Source organism: Jaculus jaculus, chromosome 7 (genome assembly GCF_020740685.1).
Source record: "Jaculus jaculus isolate mJacJac1 chromosome 7, mJacJac1.mat.Y.cur, whole genome shotgun sequence".
In the NCBI taxonomy this organism is placed as follows: domain Eukaryota; kingdom Metazoa; phylum Chordata; class Mammalia; order Rodentia; family Dipodidae; genus Jaculus; species Jaculus jaculus.
In genome coordinates, this window is record NC_059108.1 from 69,317,806 (window position 1) to 69,336,230 (window position 18,425).

An 18,425-nucleotide genomic window follows, 5' to 3' on the forward strand; every position below is an offset into this window, starting at 1 on the left:
CACTTTTAATGTTCATACACATCTATTCATGCTACTCTCACTTTTGGTAGAGAACCTTCTCTTTTCAGATGGTAGTGACCTTGGGACAACTCAGAAGGTATCATGGTGATGGAAAGAAATGACCACAGTGCTCAGTACTGCAATATCTCTATCACACCTTCCAAGGCTCAGGGTCCATTGTGGAACAGGTGGCAGAAAGGATGTAAGAGTCAAAGTAGGGTAGTAGGACTCCTTACAACATGCTCCTCCAGACACAAAATATCCTGGATATCTATGACCTCACAGTGCCTGACACTACCTACACAAGACCATCATAATAGGAGGAAAGCAGTTAAGATGACAGCGTAGAAACCACGCCAAAGCAGCCCAGGGAAGGAAAAAGCCAAAAAGCAAAAACAAAAAAACACAAAAAAACAGCAAACTACACTCTTGTACTAAAAAGTAAGGTGTATTAAGAAATTACTAATGGCAGCAGAGAAGTAAGAGAGATCCAGAGCATCTGGAGCCAACATAGGCAGGCAGAAGCAGCTCCAGCACTGACATCACCAGGTCCAAGGGACCACAGCTGCAAGGCTCAGCTTAAGCCGAGAAAACCCCAGATGAGGGGATTTTCCGCTCACACTAAAGCTCCTGGCAAATTCAAGAAACCTGAAGATAGTACTGCAGCAAATAATGGAGGAGGAGATCATGAGGTAGAGGATCACGTGGACCAGCAGGAGCATAGAACCACCATCCACGGCCTCCACTACCTCACCACCAGCACAAGCGCCAGCAAGCACCGGAGACCTGGGGAAGGGAGCTCATAGCACGCAGCACTGGCTACCAGGGCAGTGATCCAGTGACCCAGCCAGCCTACTTGAACCCACAGTGCACCAAATAATGGACCCAAGCAGGAGTGGAACATAACTGAGACCAAAATCATCCCAAAGGTAACTGGGTTTACACCAGGTCAGTACCTGCCAAATAAGCCTGGTATATTAGGCCTGAACCAGGAGTGCTAATTGCACCTTCCATATCAAGATAAATTATATGTTGAATCTGATGGATAGTCGTATTTGCCATTCTTTTTTGTTTGTTTGTTTGTTTATTATTTATTTATTTGAGAGTGACAGAGAAAGAGGGAGAGAGAGAGAAAGAGAATGGGCACGCCAGGGCTTCCAGCCACTGCAAACGAACTCCAGATGCGTGCACCCCCTTGTGCATCTGGCTAACATGGGTCCTGGGGAATCAAGCCTCGAATCAGGTTCCTTAGGCTTCACAGGCAAGCACTTAACCACTAAGCCATCTCTCCAGCCAGGATTTGCCATTCTTTTTTGTTTTGTTTTTTTACTTTTTTTACTTATTATTTTTTTATTAACAACTTCCGTGATTATAAACAATATCCCATAGTAATGTCCTCCTTCCCCCCACTTTCCCCTTTGAAACTCCATTCTCCATCATATCCCCTCCCCATCTCAATCAGTCTCTCTTTTATTTTGATATCATGATCTTTTCCTCCTCTTATGATGGTCTTGTGTAGGCCGTGTCAGGTACTATGAGGTCATGGATATCCAGGCCATTTTATGTCTGGAGGGAGCACGTTGTAAGGAGTCCTACCCTTCCTTTGGCTCTTACATTCTTTCCTCCACCTCTTCTGCATTAGACCCTGAGCCTTGGAAGGTGTGATCAAGATGTTACTCAGTACTCCAATCACTTCTTTCCAGCACTATGATACCTTCTTAGTCATCCCAAGGTCACTGCCATCTGAAAAGAGAAGATTCTCTACCCAAAGTGAGAGTAGCATTAATATAAGGGTATAAATATTAAGAGAAGTGCTTACTGGGCAGTTTCAACCAGACATCAGCAGATGTTACACCCCTAGGGCTCATAACTACCCCTGTTTTAAGTTTTCAGTATCAGGGATGTATTCCCTCCCATGGAGCAGGCCTCCAGTCCAATTGGAGGGCAGTTGGTTTCCAGCATGACAGACGTGCCACTATTGCACCCACTGGCTCATTTGGCCTGGCTGGCCAATTATAAGGCTTGCAGTGTCCACTGTAGAGTATCTTCACTGGTGGTATCTCTTTCTCCCATTGAACTACATGTAGAATGGCTTCTTCCAGCTTTCTGTCAGCTGGTCTACATGGAGGAGGTTATCAGCTCAGTTCCAGTGGGATTTCTCAGTGGCCTTGCAGCCAAGTATGTGGAGTCTTCAGCCATAGGGTCTTAACATCTATTCCTAGTGGGAAACCAACGGCCTCGGCAATGGTCTATAATGTTTGGGGGGCATCAGGGACCTCCCTGGCCAACAACTCACTGGAGGTATCCCATCCCTGGCACTGAAAATTTTCTAACAACAATATATGGCTCCTGAATTTTCCATTGTCTGAAACCAGAGGATTCAGTATGATTTATTTGCATCATCTTAGATTTTGATTAGCCCTCCTTCCTGGATTTGCCATTCTTAAATAAGCTATATATGGGGCTGGTTATTAGTTGCTTCTTGATTTATAGTGGCTTTGTTTCCTCTTCTGTTGTTCATTGAGGAAGGGTCTCATGTGGTCATAAGCTGACTTGGAACCCTAAACAGACCAGAAATCTTAACCTCCTTGTTGACAGGATTAAGGGTGTGGGACACCACACACCCTAAGGGACAATGAATTTGTTAGAGGATCTGGTTGTCATAATACCTGGTCTTGCATAAATACCCTTTGCTGTTTTTCATTGAATGTATACATTGTTTAGTTAAATTTTAGTATCTGCCTATATTTTGTTACACTCAGCCTACTTGAATACTCTCATAGCAGGCAAACCCAAAATCAAGGGTCACTTTTTAGATACTCTGAGAGTCTTGAGAGCCACAACTAGCACCTTAAGCTCCTACCCTGAAGATATATAACATCAGATTGATTGATACATCTAATAATACTGCAGCTAACTAGAAAAACCAACCATCAAATTAATCCAAGATACAAAAATTATAACACAAGAAACTCCAAAAATCAAGATAATATAAATCCACCGAAAAGTATTAATGCATCAGAAATGACCTCCAGTGAGACATGCCTGAGAAAGATTTCAAAAGAATGATTATAAATATGCTCAAAGAAGTCAAGGAAGAAATCAAAGGAATGAAAAAGGAAATCAAAGGAATGAAAGAAGACACAGGACACCAATTTAATGAAATAAAGAGGTCAGTACTAGACAAAAATAAGGAAATAGAAGTAATAAAGAAATTCACTCAGAATTACTAGCAATAAAGAACAGAGTCAATGAAATAAAAAACTGTAGAAAATCTCACCAGTAGAATGGATGAAGGAGAGGACAGAATATCTAAACTAGAAGACCAGGTGGCAGATCTAATACAGTCCAACAAAGAGAAAGCCAAATTAATAGGAAAGTATGAATGGGAATTTCAATGTATTCGGGACATTATGAAAAGATCAAACATAAGAATTCAGGGTATAGTGGGAGGAGACGAACTTCAATCCAAAAGCATAATAGGTGTTTTCAACAAAATCATAGAAGAAAACTTCCCCTAAGTTGGGACAGCAGAGCCAATACAGATACAGGAGTCCATTAGAAAACCAACCAGACAAAACATGAAAAGAACCTCTACCAAACATACAAACCAAAGAAAATATACTGAAAGCAGTTACAGAGAAAAATCAAGTTACCTACATAGACAAGCCCATCAGTATCACAACAGAATACTCAGCACAAACTTTATTTATTAATTTTTTCTAGTTTTCAAGGTAGGGTTTCATTCTAGCTCAGGCTGACCTGGAATTCAATATGTAGTCTCAGGGTGTCCTCAAACTCATGGTGATGCTCCTGCCCCTGCCTCCCGAGGGCTGGGATTAAAGGCATGCACCACCATGCCTGGCCTCAACACAAACCTTAAAAGCCAGAAGGGCTTGGAATGTTGTATGCCAAGTATTGAAAGATAACTGTCGGCCATGGTTTCTTTATGCTGAAAAGCTATCCATTCAAATAGACAAAGAAATAAGGACATTCCATAACAAAAGCAGGCTAAAGGAATATTTGAAGACAAAACCAGCTCTACAGAAAATACTTGAAATAATCCTCCATGCTGAAGAGAAAGAAAAACACACATATAAAAAAAAAACTGGAAAAAAACAAACAAACCATACTCAAATACTAGTTTAATACAAGGGAGCAAAGGCAAAAGTGGAGAACTACAAAAAAAAAATGACAAAATTTAATGTACACCTTTCAATAATATCTCTTAATATCAATGGCCTCAATGCCCCAACTAAAAGACATAGACTTTGTAGACTGGGTTAAACAGCAGGATCCTTCAAATTTTTTGCCTCCAAAAAACTCACCTCTCTACAAAGGATGGACACGTCTTAGGGTGAAAGGTTAGAAAATGGTATTTCAAGAAAATGGGCGTAGAAAACAAGCAGGGGTTCCTCTCCTAATATCTGACAAGGTAGACTTCAGTCCAACATTAGTTAGGAAAGATAAGGGAAGTCACTTTATTTTGATTAAAGGCACACTCCAACAAGAGGACATTACAATCCTAAACATAAATTCACCAAACATGGGGGCTCCCAACTTCATCAAACAAATGCTATTAGAAGTAAGGTCACAGATAACACTAAACACAGTCGTAGTGAGTGACTTCAACACCCCACTCTCATCAATTGACAGGTCATCCCAGCAAAAAATAAACAGAGAGGCATCTGGATTAAATGAGGTCATAGGACAAATGGACCTAATAGATATATACAGGACATTTAATCAAAATGCTGCAGAATACACATTCTTTTCAGCAGCAGAAGGAACATTCTCTCTCTCTTTTTTTTTTTTTTTTTTTTTTTTTTTGAGGTAGGGTCTCACTCTGGTCCAGGCTGACCTGGAATTAACTCTGTCATCTCAGGGTGGCCTTGAACTCATGGCAATCCTCCTGCCTCTGCCTCCCGAGTGCTGGGATTAAAGGTGTGTTCCACCACGCCCGGCTAGAAGGAACATTCTCTAAAATAGACCATATATTAGGACACAAAGCAAATATTAACAAACACAGCAAAACTGAAATAATTCCTTGCATTCTATCTGACCACAATGGAATCAAACTACAAATCAATAGCAAGAAAAATTATAGAGCATACACAAAATCATGGAAACTAAACAATACACTACTAAATGATGAGTGGGTCAATGAGGAAATCAAAAAATTCATAGAGTCAAATGATAATGAGAACACAATAAACCAAAACCTTTGGGACACAATAAATGCAGTCCTTAAGAGGGAAATTTATAGCTTTAAGTGCCTATATTAAGAAATTAGGGGCTGGAGAGATGGCTTAGCAGTTAAACGCTTGCCTGTGAAGCCTGAGGACCCCAGTTCAAGGCTTGGTTCCCCAGGACCCACGTTAGCCAGATGCACAAGGGAGCACACGGGTCTGGAGTTTGTTCGCGGTGGGTGGAGGCCCCGGCGCACCCATTCTCTCTCTCTCTCTGCCTTTCTCTCTGTTTGTCTCTCTCAAATAGGTAAATTAAAAAAAATTTAAAAAAAAGAAATTAGAAGCCAGGTGTGGTGGCACATGCCTTTAATCCCAGCACTAGGGAGGCAGATGTAGGAGGATTACTGTAAATTCAAGGCCTCCCTGAGAATACAGAGTGAATTCCAGGTCAACCTGGGCTACAGCGAGACCCTACCTTGAAAAACCAAAAAAAAAAAAAAAAAGAAAAGAAAAGAAAAAAAAATTAGAAAGGTCTCAAGTAAACAACCTAATGCTTTATCTTAATGCCTTGGGAAAAGAGGCAAACTGAAAACCAGTAGACCAGAAGAAATAATAAAGATTAGGGCAGAAATTAATGAAATAGATACAAAAAAAAATCTAATGAATCAAGAGTTGGTTCTTTGAAAGGATAAACAAGATTGATAAACCCTTAGCAAATCTGACCAAAAGAAAGAGAGAAAAGACACAAATTAATAAAATTAGATGAAAAAGGCTACATCATAACAGATAGCTAGACAAATTTTAAAAATCATAGTAACATACTATAAAAACATATACTCCACTAAGTATGAAAATCTGAAAGAAATGGATGATTTCCTTGATTTACATGACCTACCTAAATTAAATCAAGATGAGATTAATCACTTAAATAGACCTATAACAAAGAGGGTTATCAAAAATCTCCCAACTAAAAAAAAGTCCAGGCCCAGATGGATTCACTTGTGAATTTTACCAGACTTTCAGGGAAGAACTAATGCCAAGGCTTTTTTTTTTTTTTTTTCAAGGTAGGGTCTCACTCTAGCCCAGGCTCACCTGCAATTCACTATGGACTCTCAGGGTGGCCTACAACTCACGGCAATCCTCCTGCCTCTGCCTCCCTAGTGCTGGGATTAAAGGCATGCGCCACAATACCCAGCAACACCAAGGCTTCTTAAGCTTTTCCATAAAATAGAAAAAGAAGGAATCCTACCAAGCTCCCTCTGCGAAGCCAGCATCAGCCTGATACCCAAACTAGGCAAAAATAGAACAAAAAAGAAACTTACAGACCAATCTACCTCATGAAAACAGATGTGAAAATTCTCAACAAAGTATTGGCAAATAGGGCTGGAGAGATGGCTTAGCGGTTAAGCGCTTGCCTGTGAAGCCTAAGGACCCCGGTTCGAGGCTCGGTTCCCCAGGTCCCACGTTAGCCAGATGCACAAGGGGCCGCATGCATCTGGAGTTCGTTTGCAGAGGCTGGAAGCCCTGGCGCGCCCATTCTCTCTCTCCCTCTATCTACCTTTCTCTCTGTGTCTATTGCTCTCAAATAAATAAATAAAATCTTTACAAAAAAATATTGGCAAATAGAATACAAGAATATATCAGCAAGATCATTCACCCTGACCCAGTAGGCTTTATCCCAGAGATGCAGGGATGGTTCAACATACCCAAATCGATAAATATAATACATTATATAAATGGACTGAAGGACAAAAATCACATGATCATCTCATTCGATCCAGAGAATGCATTTGATAAAATCCAACATCCCTTCATGATAAAAGTCCTACAGAGACTGGGAATAGAAGGAACATATCTCAATGTAATAAAGGCTATTTATGACAAGCTTATAGCCAACATATTACTAAATGGGGGAAAACCTGGAAGCTTTTCCATTAAAATCAGGAACAATACAAGGGTGTCCACTGTCCCCACTTTTATTTAATATAGTACTGGAAGTCTTAAACATAGCAATATGGCAAGAGATACACATAAAAAGGATACAAATTGGAAAGGAAGAGATCAAGCTATCATTATTTGCAGATGACATGATTCTACACATAAAGTACCCTAAAGACTCTACCAGGACACTGTTAGAGCTGATAAACACCTATAGCCATGTAACAGGATACAAAATAAATACACAGAAATCAGTTGCCTTCCTATATACTAAAAACAAACACACAGAAGATGAAATCAGAGAATCACTCCCATTCACCATTGCCTCAAAAAAAATAAAGTACCTTGGAATAAGTCTAACTAAGGAAGTGAAGGATCTCTACAATGAAACCTTTAAAACACTCAAGTAAGAAATTGCAGAAGACATTAGGAAATGGAAAAACATCTCTTGTTTTTGGATCATCATCCAAAAGAACCAGAGCAGTTGAGAAAGCTGTTTACTGGTGGTCTGAGCTTTGAAACTACAGATGACAGTTTGAGAGAACATTTTGAGAAATGGGGCACACTCACAGATTGTGTGGTCATGAGAAACCCCCAAACAAAGCGTTACAGAGGCTTTGGCTTGGTGACTTACTCATGTGTTGAAGAGGTGGATGCAGCAATGTGTGCTCGGCCACACAAGGTTGATGGGCGTGTAGTGGAACCAAAGAGAGCTGTTTCTAGAGAGGATTCTGTAAAACCTGGTGAAGAAAAATTTTTGTTGGTGGTATTAAAGAAGATACAGAAGAGTATAATCTGAGAGACTACTTTGAAAAGTATGGCAAAATTGAAACCATAGAAGTGATGGAAGACAGCCAGAGTGGAAAAAAGAGAGGATTTGCTTTTGTAACTTTTGATGATCATGATACAGTTGATAAAATTGTTGTTCAGAAATATCACACTATTAATGGGCATAATTGTGAAGTGAAAAAGGCCCTTTCTAAGCAAGAGATGCAGTCGGCTGGGTCACAGAGAGGTCGTGGAGGTGGATCTGGCAACTTTATGGGTTGTGGTGGAAACTTTGGAGGTGGTGGAGGTGGCTATGGTGGTGGAGGTGGTGGCAGCAGAGGGAGTTATGGTGGAGGTGATGGTGGTTATAATGGATTTGGAGGTGATGGTGGCAACTATGGTGGTGGTCCTGGTCATAGTAGTAGAGGAGGCTATGGTGGTGGTGGACCAGGATATGGAAACCAAGGTGGTGGATATGGTGGTGGAGGAAGAGGAAATGATGGTTACAATGAAGGAGGAAATTTTGGTGGTGGTAACTATGGTGGAGGTGGGAACTACAATGATTTTGGAAATTATAGTGGACAACAGCAGTCAAATTATGGACCCCTGAAGGGGGGCAGTTTTGGTGGAAGAAGCTCTGGCAGTCCCTATGGTGGTGGTTATGGATCTGGTGGTGGAAGTGGTGGATATGGTAGCAGAAGGTTTTAAAAACAGCAGAAAAGGGCTACAGTTCTTAGCAGGAGAGAGAGCAAGGAGCTGTCAGGAAAGCTGCAGGTTACTTTGAGACAGTCGTCCCAAATGCATTAGAGGAACTGTAAAAATCTGCCACAGAAGGAGCGATGATCTATAGTCAGAAAATTTACTGCAGCTTAAACAGGAAACCCTTCTTGTTCAGGACTGTCATAGCCACAGTTTGCAAAAAGTGCAGCTATTGATAAAATGCAATGTGGTGTCAATTAGATGTACATTCCTGAGGTCTTTCATCTGTTGTAGCTTTGTCTTTCTTTTTCTTTCGTTACATCAGGTATATTGCCCTGCAAATTGTGGTAGTGGTACTAGGAATAAAAAATTAAGGAATTTTTAACTTTTCAATATTTGTGTAGTTCAGTTTTTCTACATTTTAGTACAGAAACTTAACAAAATGCAGTTTTGAAGGTGTTTCCTTGTGAGTTAACGAGTAAAGAAGATCATTGTTAATTACTATTTTATATGAATTTTGCTAAAGTTAACTGTAAAGAAACACCTACTGACTTGCAGTTTAAGGGGGAATTTATTCTCCCTACTTCCAAACCATGCTATGAATGGGCGCTGACATGTGGAGAGAGTAGATACCTGTATGCTTGCAATGTGTGTTTAAAATATTTAGGATTGGGTATTTAATAAATTAGCATATTTGTGAACTTAATAGCATTAAGATTACCTTCAAATGAAAAATCTCAAAATTTCTATTTGGTTTTTGTATATTTTCTTCAAAATGTAATCATAATTTTAGTGTGTAGACTTACTGAATCCTAGCTGTTATAACATCTCCATTCTACATTCACATTGGTCACACTTAAAGTGGTTTTTGGATGTAAAGCATGGGCTGCCCTCTTTAAATTCTGGAAAGGGGTAGTGGATGTTTTCCATTCCCACTTTTAACCTTGATGCAGGACCACTAAGTCTGCTGTGTGTAAGCAAACTGGTAGGTACCTGATTTTGTTAATTCATCTTAAAACCCAGAGGTTCACAAATCCTGAGTCACTTTCCTTGATTTAGCTTTTCCCAAGTTTTTAGAAGAAAAGAATAAAAATCACTCATTGAACCCTTAACTGGCTGGCATGCTTTCCTGTTTGTGCCCTATACATATTTAGATGAATTAAACCAAGTCTAGTTTAGATATCATTGTCTTAACAACTAATGCAGCAGAAACATAGCACAGTTGCTAAGTACAAGCTTCACACTTCCCAAAGATCTGAAATTAAATTTGGATAATCGTGAGTTCCCAAAGAACATGGTATTCTCTGTATATATTTCAACCTAAAACATGTTGGTGTGAGTACACTTTGTTTGGAAAACCCTGGTTGAGAAGGTTTTAGAAATGAGGTTTTATATATATGAAAAGCAATGTCTACTGTCTTGCGCCAGTCTAGTGTTTTAACAATTTCATTCAAGCCCTGAGTGTGTGCCCTACTGTTACTCTTTCTTTGGAAGTTGAACGTTTGAATACAAATTTTTACTTGGTTTTTAAAGTACTGAGTAAAATAAGCAATGAAAAGGGGATGGGGCGTGCTAGTGTTTGACTATGCTCTTTGTTGCTCTAATTCTGTGCCTCTGTGCAGCATTAATATTTGGATGCATGCAATGCCAGCATGGAACTCAGTCTTCACATAATACTGCAGTTTTTCCAGAAAACACTCACCAATAAATGTAACAGACAACATTCCATTGTTAATGGGCATATGTGAAAAAGCAGTGTAGAAAATAGGCTATAGAAAATGGTTAAGTCCTTAAATAACAAGTGTGGTTATTCACTGGACACTGTCAATGTTCATAATTTAAACCTGGGTACCTGGTCAAAATGCTTGGGGAAGATTTCATTAAAATTGAGCTAAATTGTCAAAAAAAAAAAATGCCAAAAATACTCACTGGAGAAATGACAGCCTCTTCAGCAAATGGTGATGGGAAAACTGGATATGTATCTGTAGAAGGATGAAAATAGATTCTTCTCCCTCTCTGTGCACAAGAATTAAGTCCAAATGGATTAAAGACCTTAATATCAGACCTGAAACTCTGAAACTGCTAGAGGAAAAAGTATTGGTCTTGGAAAAGACTTTCTGAAGATAACCCCAATTACCCAGACAATAAAACTACAGATTAATCACTGGGACCTCATGAAATTATGAAGATTTTGCATGGCAAAGGACAGTGAAAAAAGCAAAGAGGCAACCTACAGAATGGGGAAAAAATCTTTGCCAGCTATACATTTGATAGAGGATTAATATCTAGGATATACAAATAACTCAAAAAATTAAATAATAAGCAACCAATCAAACCAATTAAAAGATGGACTGTGGGCCGGGTGTGTTGGCACACGCCTTTAATCCCAGCACTCAGGAGACAGAGTAGGAGGATTACCATGAGCTCGGGTCTACCCTGAGACTACATAGTGAATTCCAGGTCAGCCTGAGCTAGAGTGAGACCCAACCTCAAAAAAGGGGGGCTGTGGAATTAAATAGAGAATTTGCAAAAGAAATATGGATGACATATAAGCATCTAAAACAATGTTCTACATCCCTAGTCATCAGAGAAAGGCAGATTACAACTAAATTGAGATTCCATCTCACTCTTGTCAGATTGGCTATCATCATGAAAACAAATGATCATAAATGCTGGCAAGGATGTGGAAAAAGAGGAACCCTTCTACACTGTTGGTTGGAATGCAATCTGGTCCAGCCATTGTGGAAATCAGTGTGGAGGTTCCTAAGACAGCTAAACAGATCTACCATATGACCCAGCTATAGCACTCCTAGGCATGTATCCAAAGGATTCATCTTATTACCTTAGAGATACTTGCTCAACCATGCTTAATGCTGCTCAATTTTCAATAGCTAGGAAATGGAACCAGCCTAGATGTCCCTCAACTGATGAATGGATAGTGAAGATATGGCAAATTTATACAATGGAGTTCTACTCAGCAGTAAAGAAAAATGAAGTTATGAAATTTGCAGGAAAATCGATGGATTTGGAAAGGATTATACTTTGTGAGGTAACCCAGAAAATCAAGTGTTGATGTTCTCTCTCATATGTGGATCCTCGCTACAGATGACTAGACTTCTGTGTGAGTAGGAAGAAAACTCAGTAGCACAGGCCAGTAAGATAGAAAAGAGATATAAAGTGAAGAAAAGGAAGGGGGGGGGGAATTAATAGGATGGTATTGTATATATGTAAGTAGAAAAATAGATTAATGGGGGTGAAAAGGCCCAAAGTGAGGTCAGGGGAAGAGATTGAGTAAAGGAAAGGTGGTGGGAGGGCTAATCAAAATCTAAGAGAATATGAATAAATCATATGGAATCCTACTTTCTGGGACAATGCAACACTCAGGAGCCATAGATTGTTGCTAGAAAATTTTCAGTGCCTGGGTTGGAATACCTTTCAGTGAGTTGTTGGACAGGAAGGTCCCTGATGCCACCTAAACATTTATAAGCCATTGCTGAGGCCCTTGGTTTCTCACCAGGAATAGATGGTAAGACCCTGTTGCTGAAGACTCCATATACTTGGGCTGCAAGACCACTGAAAAATCCTGCTGGAACTGAGCTGACAACCTCCTCTATGTAGATCAGCTGACAGAAAGCTGGAAGAAGCCATTCTGCATGCAATTCAATGGGAGAGAGAGAAATCACTGTGAAAATATTCAACAGTGGACACAGCAAGCCTTATATTTTACCAGCCAGGCCAAATGAGCCAACAGGTGCAATAGTGGCATGTCTGTCATGGTGGTAACCAACTGCCCTCTAATTGGACTGGAGGCCTGCTGCATGGGACGGAATACATCCCGGATACTGAAAACTTAAAGCAGGGAAAGTCATGAGCCCTAGGGGTGTAACATCTGCTGCCATCTAGCTAAATGTATATACTGTGCTCTTCAAACTGCCTAGTAAGCACTTCTCTTAATGTTCATACCTATATATTAATGGTACTCTCACTTAAAAAAATTTTTTTTTTGTTTATTAGTTATTTATTTGAGAGTGACAGACAGAGAGAGGAAGAGACAGATAGAGCGAGAGAATGGGCGCACCAGGGCCTCCAGCCACTGCAAACAAACTCCAGATGTGTGTGCCCCTTTGTGCATCTGGCTAACATGGGTCCTGGGGAATAGAGCCTTGAACCACGGTCCTTAGTCCTCATAGGCAAGTGCTTAACTGCTAAGCCATCTCTCCAGCCCTCACTTTTGATAGAGAACCTTCTTTTTTCAGATGGCAGTGACCTTGGGATGACTCAGAAGGCATGGTGGTGCTGGAAAGAAGTGACTGGAGTGCTCAGCACTGAACTATCTCACACCTTCCAAGGCTCAGGGTCCATTGTGGAAGAGGTGGTGGAAAGAATATAAGAGCCAATGGAAGGGTAGGACTCCTTGCAACGTGCTCCTCTAGACACAAAATGGCCTGGATATCCATGACCTCACAGTGCCTGACACTACCTATACAAGACCATTATAGTAGGAAGAAAAGACCATGACATCAAAATAAAAGAGAGACTAACTGAGAGGGGAGGGGATATGATGGAGAATGGAATTTTAAAGGGGAAAGTGGGGGGAGAAAGGGGGGAAATTTGGATGTTTTCTACAATCATGGAAGTTGTTAATAAAAAAATAATTTAAAAAATAATAGGAGGAAAACCTGACATCAAAATAAAATAGAGATTCATCGAGGGGGGAATATGATGGAGAGGGGAGTTTCAAAGGGGAAAGTGGGGGGAGGGGGGAAATTATCAAGGGATATTGTTTATAATCATGGAAGTTGTCAATAAAAAAGAAATAAGTAAATAAATTAAAAATAAATAAATAAATAAAGTTGGGGGCTGAAGAGATGACAGTGATTAATGCATTTGCCTACAAAGCCAAAGACCCAGGCTTGATTCCCCTGGACCCATGTCAGTCAGATGCACAAAGTTTGCAGTGGCTGGAGGCTCTGGAGTCCCCATCCTCTACTTGCTGTTTTCTCTCAAATAAATAAAAATAAAATTAAAATCAATCAAAAGCTGGGTGTGGTGATGCATGCCTTTAATCCTAGCACTTGGGAGGCAAAGGTAGTAGAATCACCATGATGGGGAGGCCTCCCTGAGACTACATAGGAATTTCAGGGAATTCTAGAAGTCCAGGAGTATGCACCCATTCCAGGCTACTTTATTTCTTTTTCTCTCTCTTTCTGTCTCTCTCTGGTTTTGTTTTGTTTTTTAGGTAGGGTTTCACTCTAGCTCAGGCTGACCTGGAATTCACTATGTAAGTCTGAGGGTGGCCTGGAACTCATGGCAATCCTCTGGGATTAAAGGTATGTGCCACCCCACCCAGCCCTACATTCTTTCTTTCAAAAGCTTAACCAGGGCTAGAGAGATGGCTCAGCAGCTAAGGCATTTTCCTGCAAAGCCTAAGGACCCTGGTTCAATTCCCTAGGACCCATGTAAGCCAGATGCACAAGGTGACACATGCATCTGGAATTTGTTTTCAGTAGCCTCTTCCTCTCTCTCTCTCTCTCTCTCTCTCTCTCTCTCTCTCTCTCTGAAATAAACAAGTAGAAATTTAAAAAATAAAATAAAACTTAGCCAACATTCCATGTCTCTATAGCTGTCTCCAACATTCAGAAGTTACATGAATGCCCTCACAGCTAGACTGATATTTAAGTTTTACTACACACCAGGCATTTAAAAAGAAAAATCTCACTGGGCATGGTGACATACTCCTTTAATTCCAGCACTTAGGAGGTAGAGGTAGGAGGGTCACTGTGAGTTCGAGGCCAGCCTGGGACTTCAGAGTGAATTCCAGATCATCCTGGGCTAGAGTGAGACCCTACCTTGAAAAACAAAACATAATTTTGGGAGGCAGAATATACTCATTTTATAGGTAAGAAGACAAGTTAATTATGTCTTGAACAAAGTTATGCTTAGTTATGGTAGAGCCAGAATGAAAAAGAGTTTAGTTATTGGCCTTTTTCCTTTTCTTTAGGCTTAGATATATGCACACATACATGGGAGGGAGTTGGGGTATGCCAGTATGGTATGGAGGCTAGAGGAGAACATGGGTGTTCTCTATCTCCATCCATGTGTTTCTTTGAAACAGAGTCTCTCTCTGAGCTGGGACTGGAGTTCCAGGTACATATGGCTATGCCCAGCTGTTTGCAATGGGTGCTGGCAATCAAACTCAGGACAAATTAGACACTGTTCAGCCTTCATGTTTACAGGTTAAAAGCTTAACCATTGATCCATCTCTTCAGCTCAAAATTTGCTTCTTCTGATTCCAAAGTCCTTTTCTTTTTAAAAAAAAAAAATTTTAAGTTTACTTATTTATTTGAGAAAGAGAAAATGGGTGCACCAGGGCCTCTAGCCACTGCAAACTCCAGACACATGCACCACCTTGTGCACCTGGTTTATGTGGGTACTGGGGAATCAAACCTGGGTCCTTAAACTTCACAGGCAAGCACCTTAACCGTTAAGCCATCTCTCTTCTCTACCCTATGCTTTTCTTTCTTTCTTTTGTTTTTTTTTTTTTAATTTATTTATTTGAGAGCGACAGACATAGAAAGAAAGACAGATAGAGGGAGAGAGAATGGGCGCGCCAGGGCTTCCAGCCTCTGCAAACGAACTCCAGATGCATGCGCCCCCTTGTGCATCTGGCTAACGTGGGACCTGGGGAAGCGAGCCTCGAACCGGGGTCCTTAGGCTTCACAGGCAAGCGCTTAACCGCTAAGCCATCTCTCCAGCCCTTTCTTTTGGTTTTTTGAGGTAAGGTCTCACTCTAGCTCAGGCTGACATACCCTACATTGAAAACAAAAGCAAAAAGAAAAGAAAAAGAAAGAAGTAAAAAAGAAAGAAAGAGAAAAAGAAAGGGATTGGAGAAATGGCTCAGTTGTTAAAAATGCTTGCTTGCAAAGCCTGCAAACCCAGGTTCCATTCCTCAGTACCTATGTGAAGCCAGATGCAGAAAGTGACCCATGCATTTGGAGTTTGTGATGGTAGGATACCATGGCCTGCACATTCTCTCTCTCTCCCTCTCTGCTTACACATTACATAAAAATACTTTTAGAAAAAAAAATGTTAACATACAATGGGCTTTGGGGGGAAAGTAAGGAGTGGGTTTGTGACAGGATCTTATATAGCTAGGCTAGCCTAGAATTTATGTAGCCAATATGACCTTGAACCTCCCCCTCTTGCACACTTCCTAAGTGATAGCAGCATCACAGGTATGTAGTACCATAACCAGATTTTTTTTTCTTTTTTAGTTTTTGTGGGCCTTTTGTTGTTGCTTTTGGTTTATTGAGGTAGGGTCTCACTATAGCCCAGGCTAACCTGGAATTCACTATTAGCCTCAGGGTAGCCTCGAACACACAGCAATCCTCCTACCTTGGCCTTGCTAAGATTAACGGTGTGTGCCACCACGCCCAGCTTGGTCTCCCCCCCACACCCCAACTAATATTTATTTACTTGAAACAGAAAGACAGAGAGGGAGACAGAGAGAGAGAATGTGTATGTCAAGGCCTCTTGCAGCTGCAAGCAAACTCCAAATGTGTGTGCCAGTTGGTGTATCTGGCATTATGTGGGTACTGGAGAATCAAACCCAGGCCATGAGGCATTGTAAGCAAGCACCTTAACCACTGACCCACCTTTCCAGGCCTTTTGTGGTTTTCTTTAAGTGCTGGGAGGAAGGGAGAGAGGGGGAAGAGAGGGGAAGAGGGAGAGAGGGGGAGGAGCGGGGAGAGAGGGAAAAAGGGGAGGGGAGGGGAGGGGAGGGGGAGGGAGGGAGAGAGGAAGGAAGAGGGAGGGAGAGGGAGGGAGAGAGGGGGAGAGAGGAAGAGAGAGGGAGAGAGAGAGAAAAAAAAAGAAAGTGAAGGGGGAGGGAAGGAAGGGAAGAGGAAAGAAAAAGAATGAGGGAGGAAGGGAAGAAAAAAATAGAAAGTGGAGAAGGGAAGCACATGCCTACAATTCCAGAATACAGAAAACCCTGAGTTCAATCCCCCAGCACCACATAAACTAGGTATGGTGGTATATGCCTGTAATAGCAAAATTTGGGAGGTGAAGGCAGTAAGTTTGAGAGCCTGTCTCAAAAAAAAAAAAAAAAAAAAAAAAACAGAAAAACCCCACTAAGCAATATTGATCATTTCAAAGTTTTTCTATTATTTATTTGTTCTTTTTGTGTAGACTAACATTTATGTACATTAGTGGTTGGTGCCATTTACAGAAAAAAATGTTAAGTCCAAGACCTTAATTCTTCCATGCCAATCAGGACCATCATGTGAATGCCTAAGCCCATCTGCAAAGTGGTTGAGAAGAGTGGGTTCTTTTGAGTAAGAAGCCTTCTGTCCTTGTTTTATATATATGTGTGTGTGTATGTGTGTGTGTATATATATATATATATATATATATATATATAGTTTATGTGTACCTTATTTACTTGAGAGCAAGAAAGAATGGATGCACCAGGGCCTCCAGCTGCTGCAAACTAACTCCAGACGCATGTGCCACCTTGTGTATCTGTCTTACATGGGTCCTTTGGCTTTGCAGGCAGACGCCTTAACCGCTAACCAATCTCTCCAGCCCTTTCCCTGCTTTGATGCCAGCCAGATCCCTGCCTTATTCTACCACAGTGTAGAACTGTGTTCCTCAAGGAGCTATCTACTTGCCCTCTGCTTCTGGAGAGACATGAAGTCCTTACACTGTAGAAGCTTAAGTGGCTTATGTCCTTTTCCTGTAACCAAATTAAATGCCTGCTGTTTTATTGTAATTGTACTATTGACAGCATGGTAACAAAATAGTTTCATACCTGGCCTGAGCACTCAGAACTCCTTTGGAGATTATAATTCAAGAGCATATCCAGATTTAATCTACTTCTACTCTCCTGGACAAAGCCTTGACTTGAGGGCCAGCTGGCATCTCTACCGCCCATCCTTTTGGTAAGCATTAGAGATCTGTCTCTGTTTACAGCCACTGAGTTCTTCCTCTCTACCCACAGGCTTTAATGCCCTTTACTCATCTTTGCTCAAGGAAGGAAAATGACTAAACTCCTAAGATACAATATCATCCCTTTATTCAGGAGATAATCAAATGCTATACAGAGAGTTGGAATGATGGGTCTGCTTTCAAATGCTACACATGGCTGATACTGACAGTTATGCATACAATTATTTAACTCTCATAGCTACATTTTCAAGAAGAGACTTAGTCATTGTAAACAAATGAGAAAACAGAGCTAAGTGTGGTAGTGCATGCCTTTAATCCCAGGTCTCAGGAGATAGAGGTAGGAGGATCTCTGAGTTTGAGGCCAGCCTGGGACTGTAGAGTGAATTTGAGGTCAGCCTGGGCTAGAGTGAGACCTTACCTTGAAAAAGAAAAAAAAAAAAAAAAACAAGAAAGAGACACCAGGAAGATGCCTTAATGACTCCAGTATTTGAAGTATTCTTTTATTGGAATTCACTATGTAGTCGAACTCATGGCAATTCTCCTACCCTTGCCTCCCAAAAGCTGGGATTAGAGGTGTGTGCCACCATGCCCAGCTCCTATTTTCCTTTGTAATAAAGACATCCTCAGGTGGTGGTGGTCCCTTCAGCAGAAAGATGAGGCCTTGTTGAACTCCTGGAGCGCCCAACGTTTGTTCTCAGTTGCCTGTCTGAGTTCAGTATACTCTTGCACAAGCCTGTCAAACTCCTCTCCAAGGACCTCATAGGTGTTTAGGATCTGTCTTGACTTCTCCATGTCTTGCTCTTGTAGGCGAATGGCTCCTTCTAAGCGGTCCCTACAAGACCAGGCAGAGAAGGTTTAATATAAGGATGTTCATCCTCAAAA

General features: G+C 40.9%; 1 protein-coding gene and 1 pseudogene across 3 annotated transcripts in view; one reads left to right on the top strand and one right to left on the bottom strand.

Annotated features, from left to right (window-relative positions):
• Positions 1-7,560: 7,560 nt before the first annotated feature.
• LOC123462166 lies at positions 7,561-9,095 on the top strand (annotated as a pseudogene).
• Positions 9,096-18,010: 8,915 nt separating this feature from the next.
• Haus4 (HAUS augmin like complex subunit 4) overlaps positions 18,011-18,425 on the bottom strand; it is a 35,271-nt gene continuing 34,856 nt past the window's right edge. For all 3 annotated transcript variants that reach the window (XM_045154809.1, XM_045154807.1, XM_045154808.1), the window contains one exon: positions 18,011-18,375. In XM_045154809.1, coding sequence (XP_045010744.1) covers positions 18,186-18,375 — 190 coding nt within the window. In that variant the 3' untranslated portion in view covers positions 18,011-18,185. The remainder of the gene's footprint in view (positions 18,376-18,425) is intronic.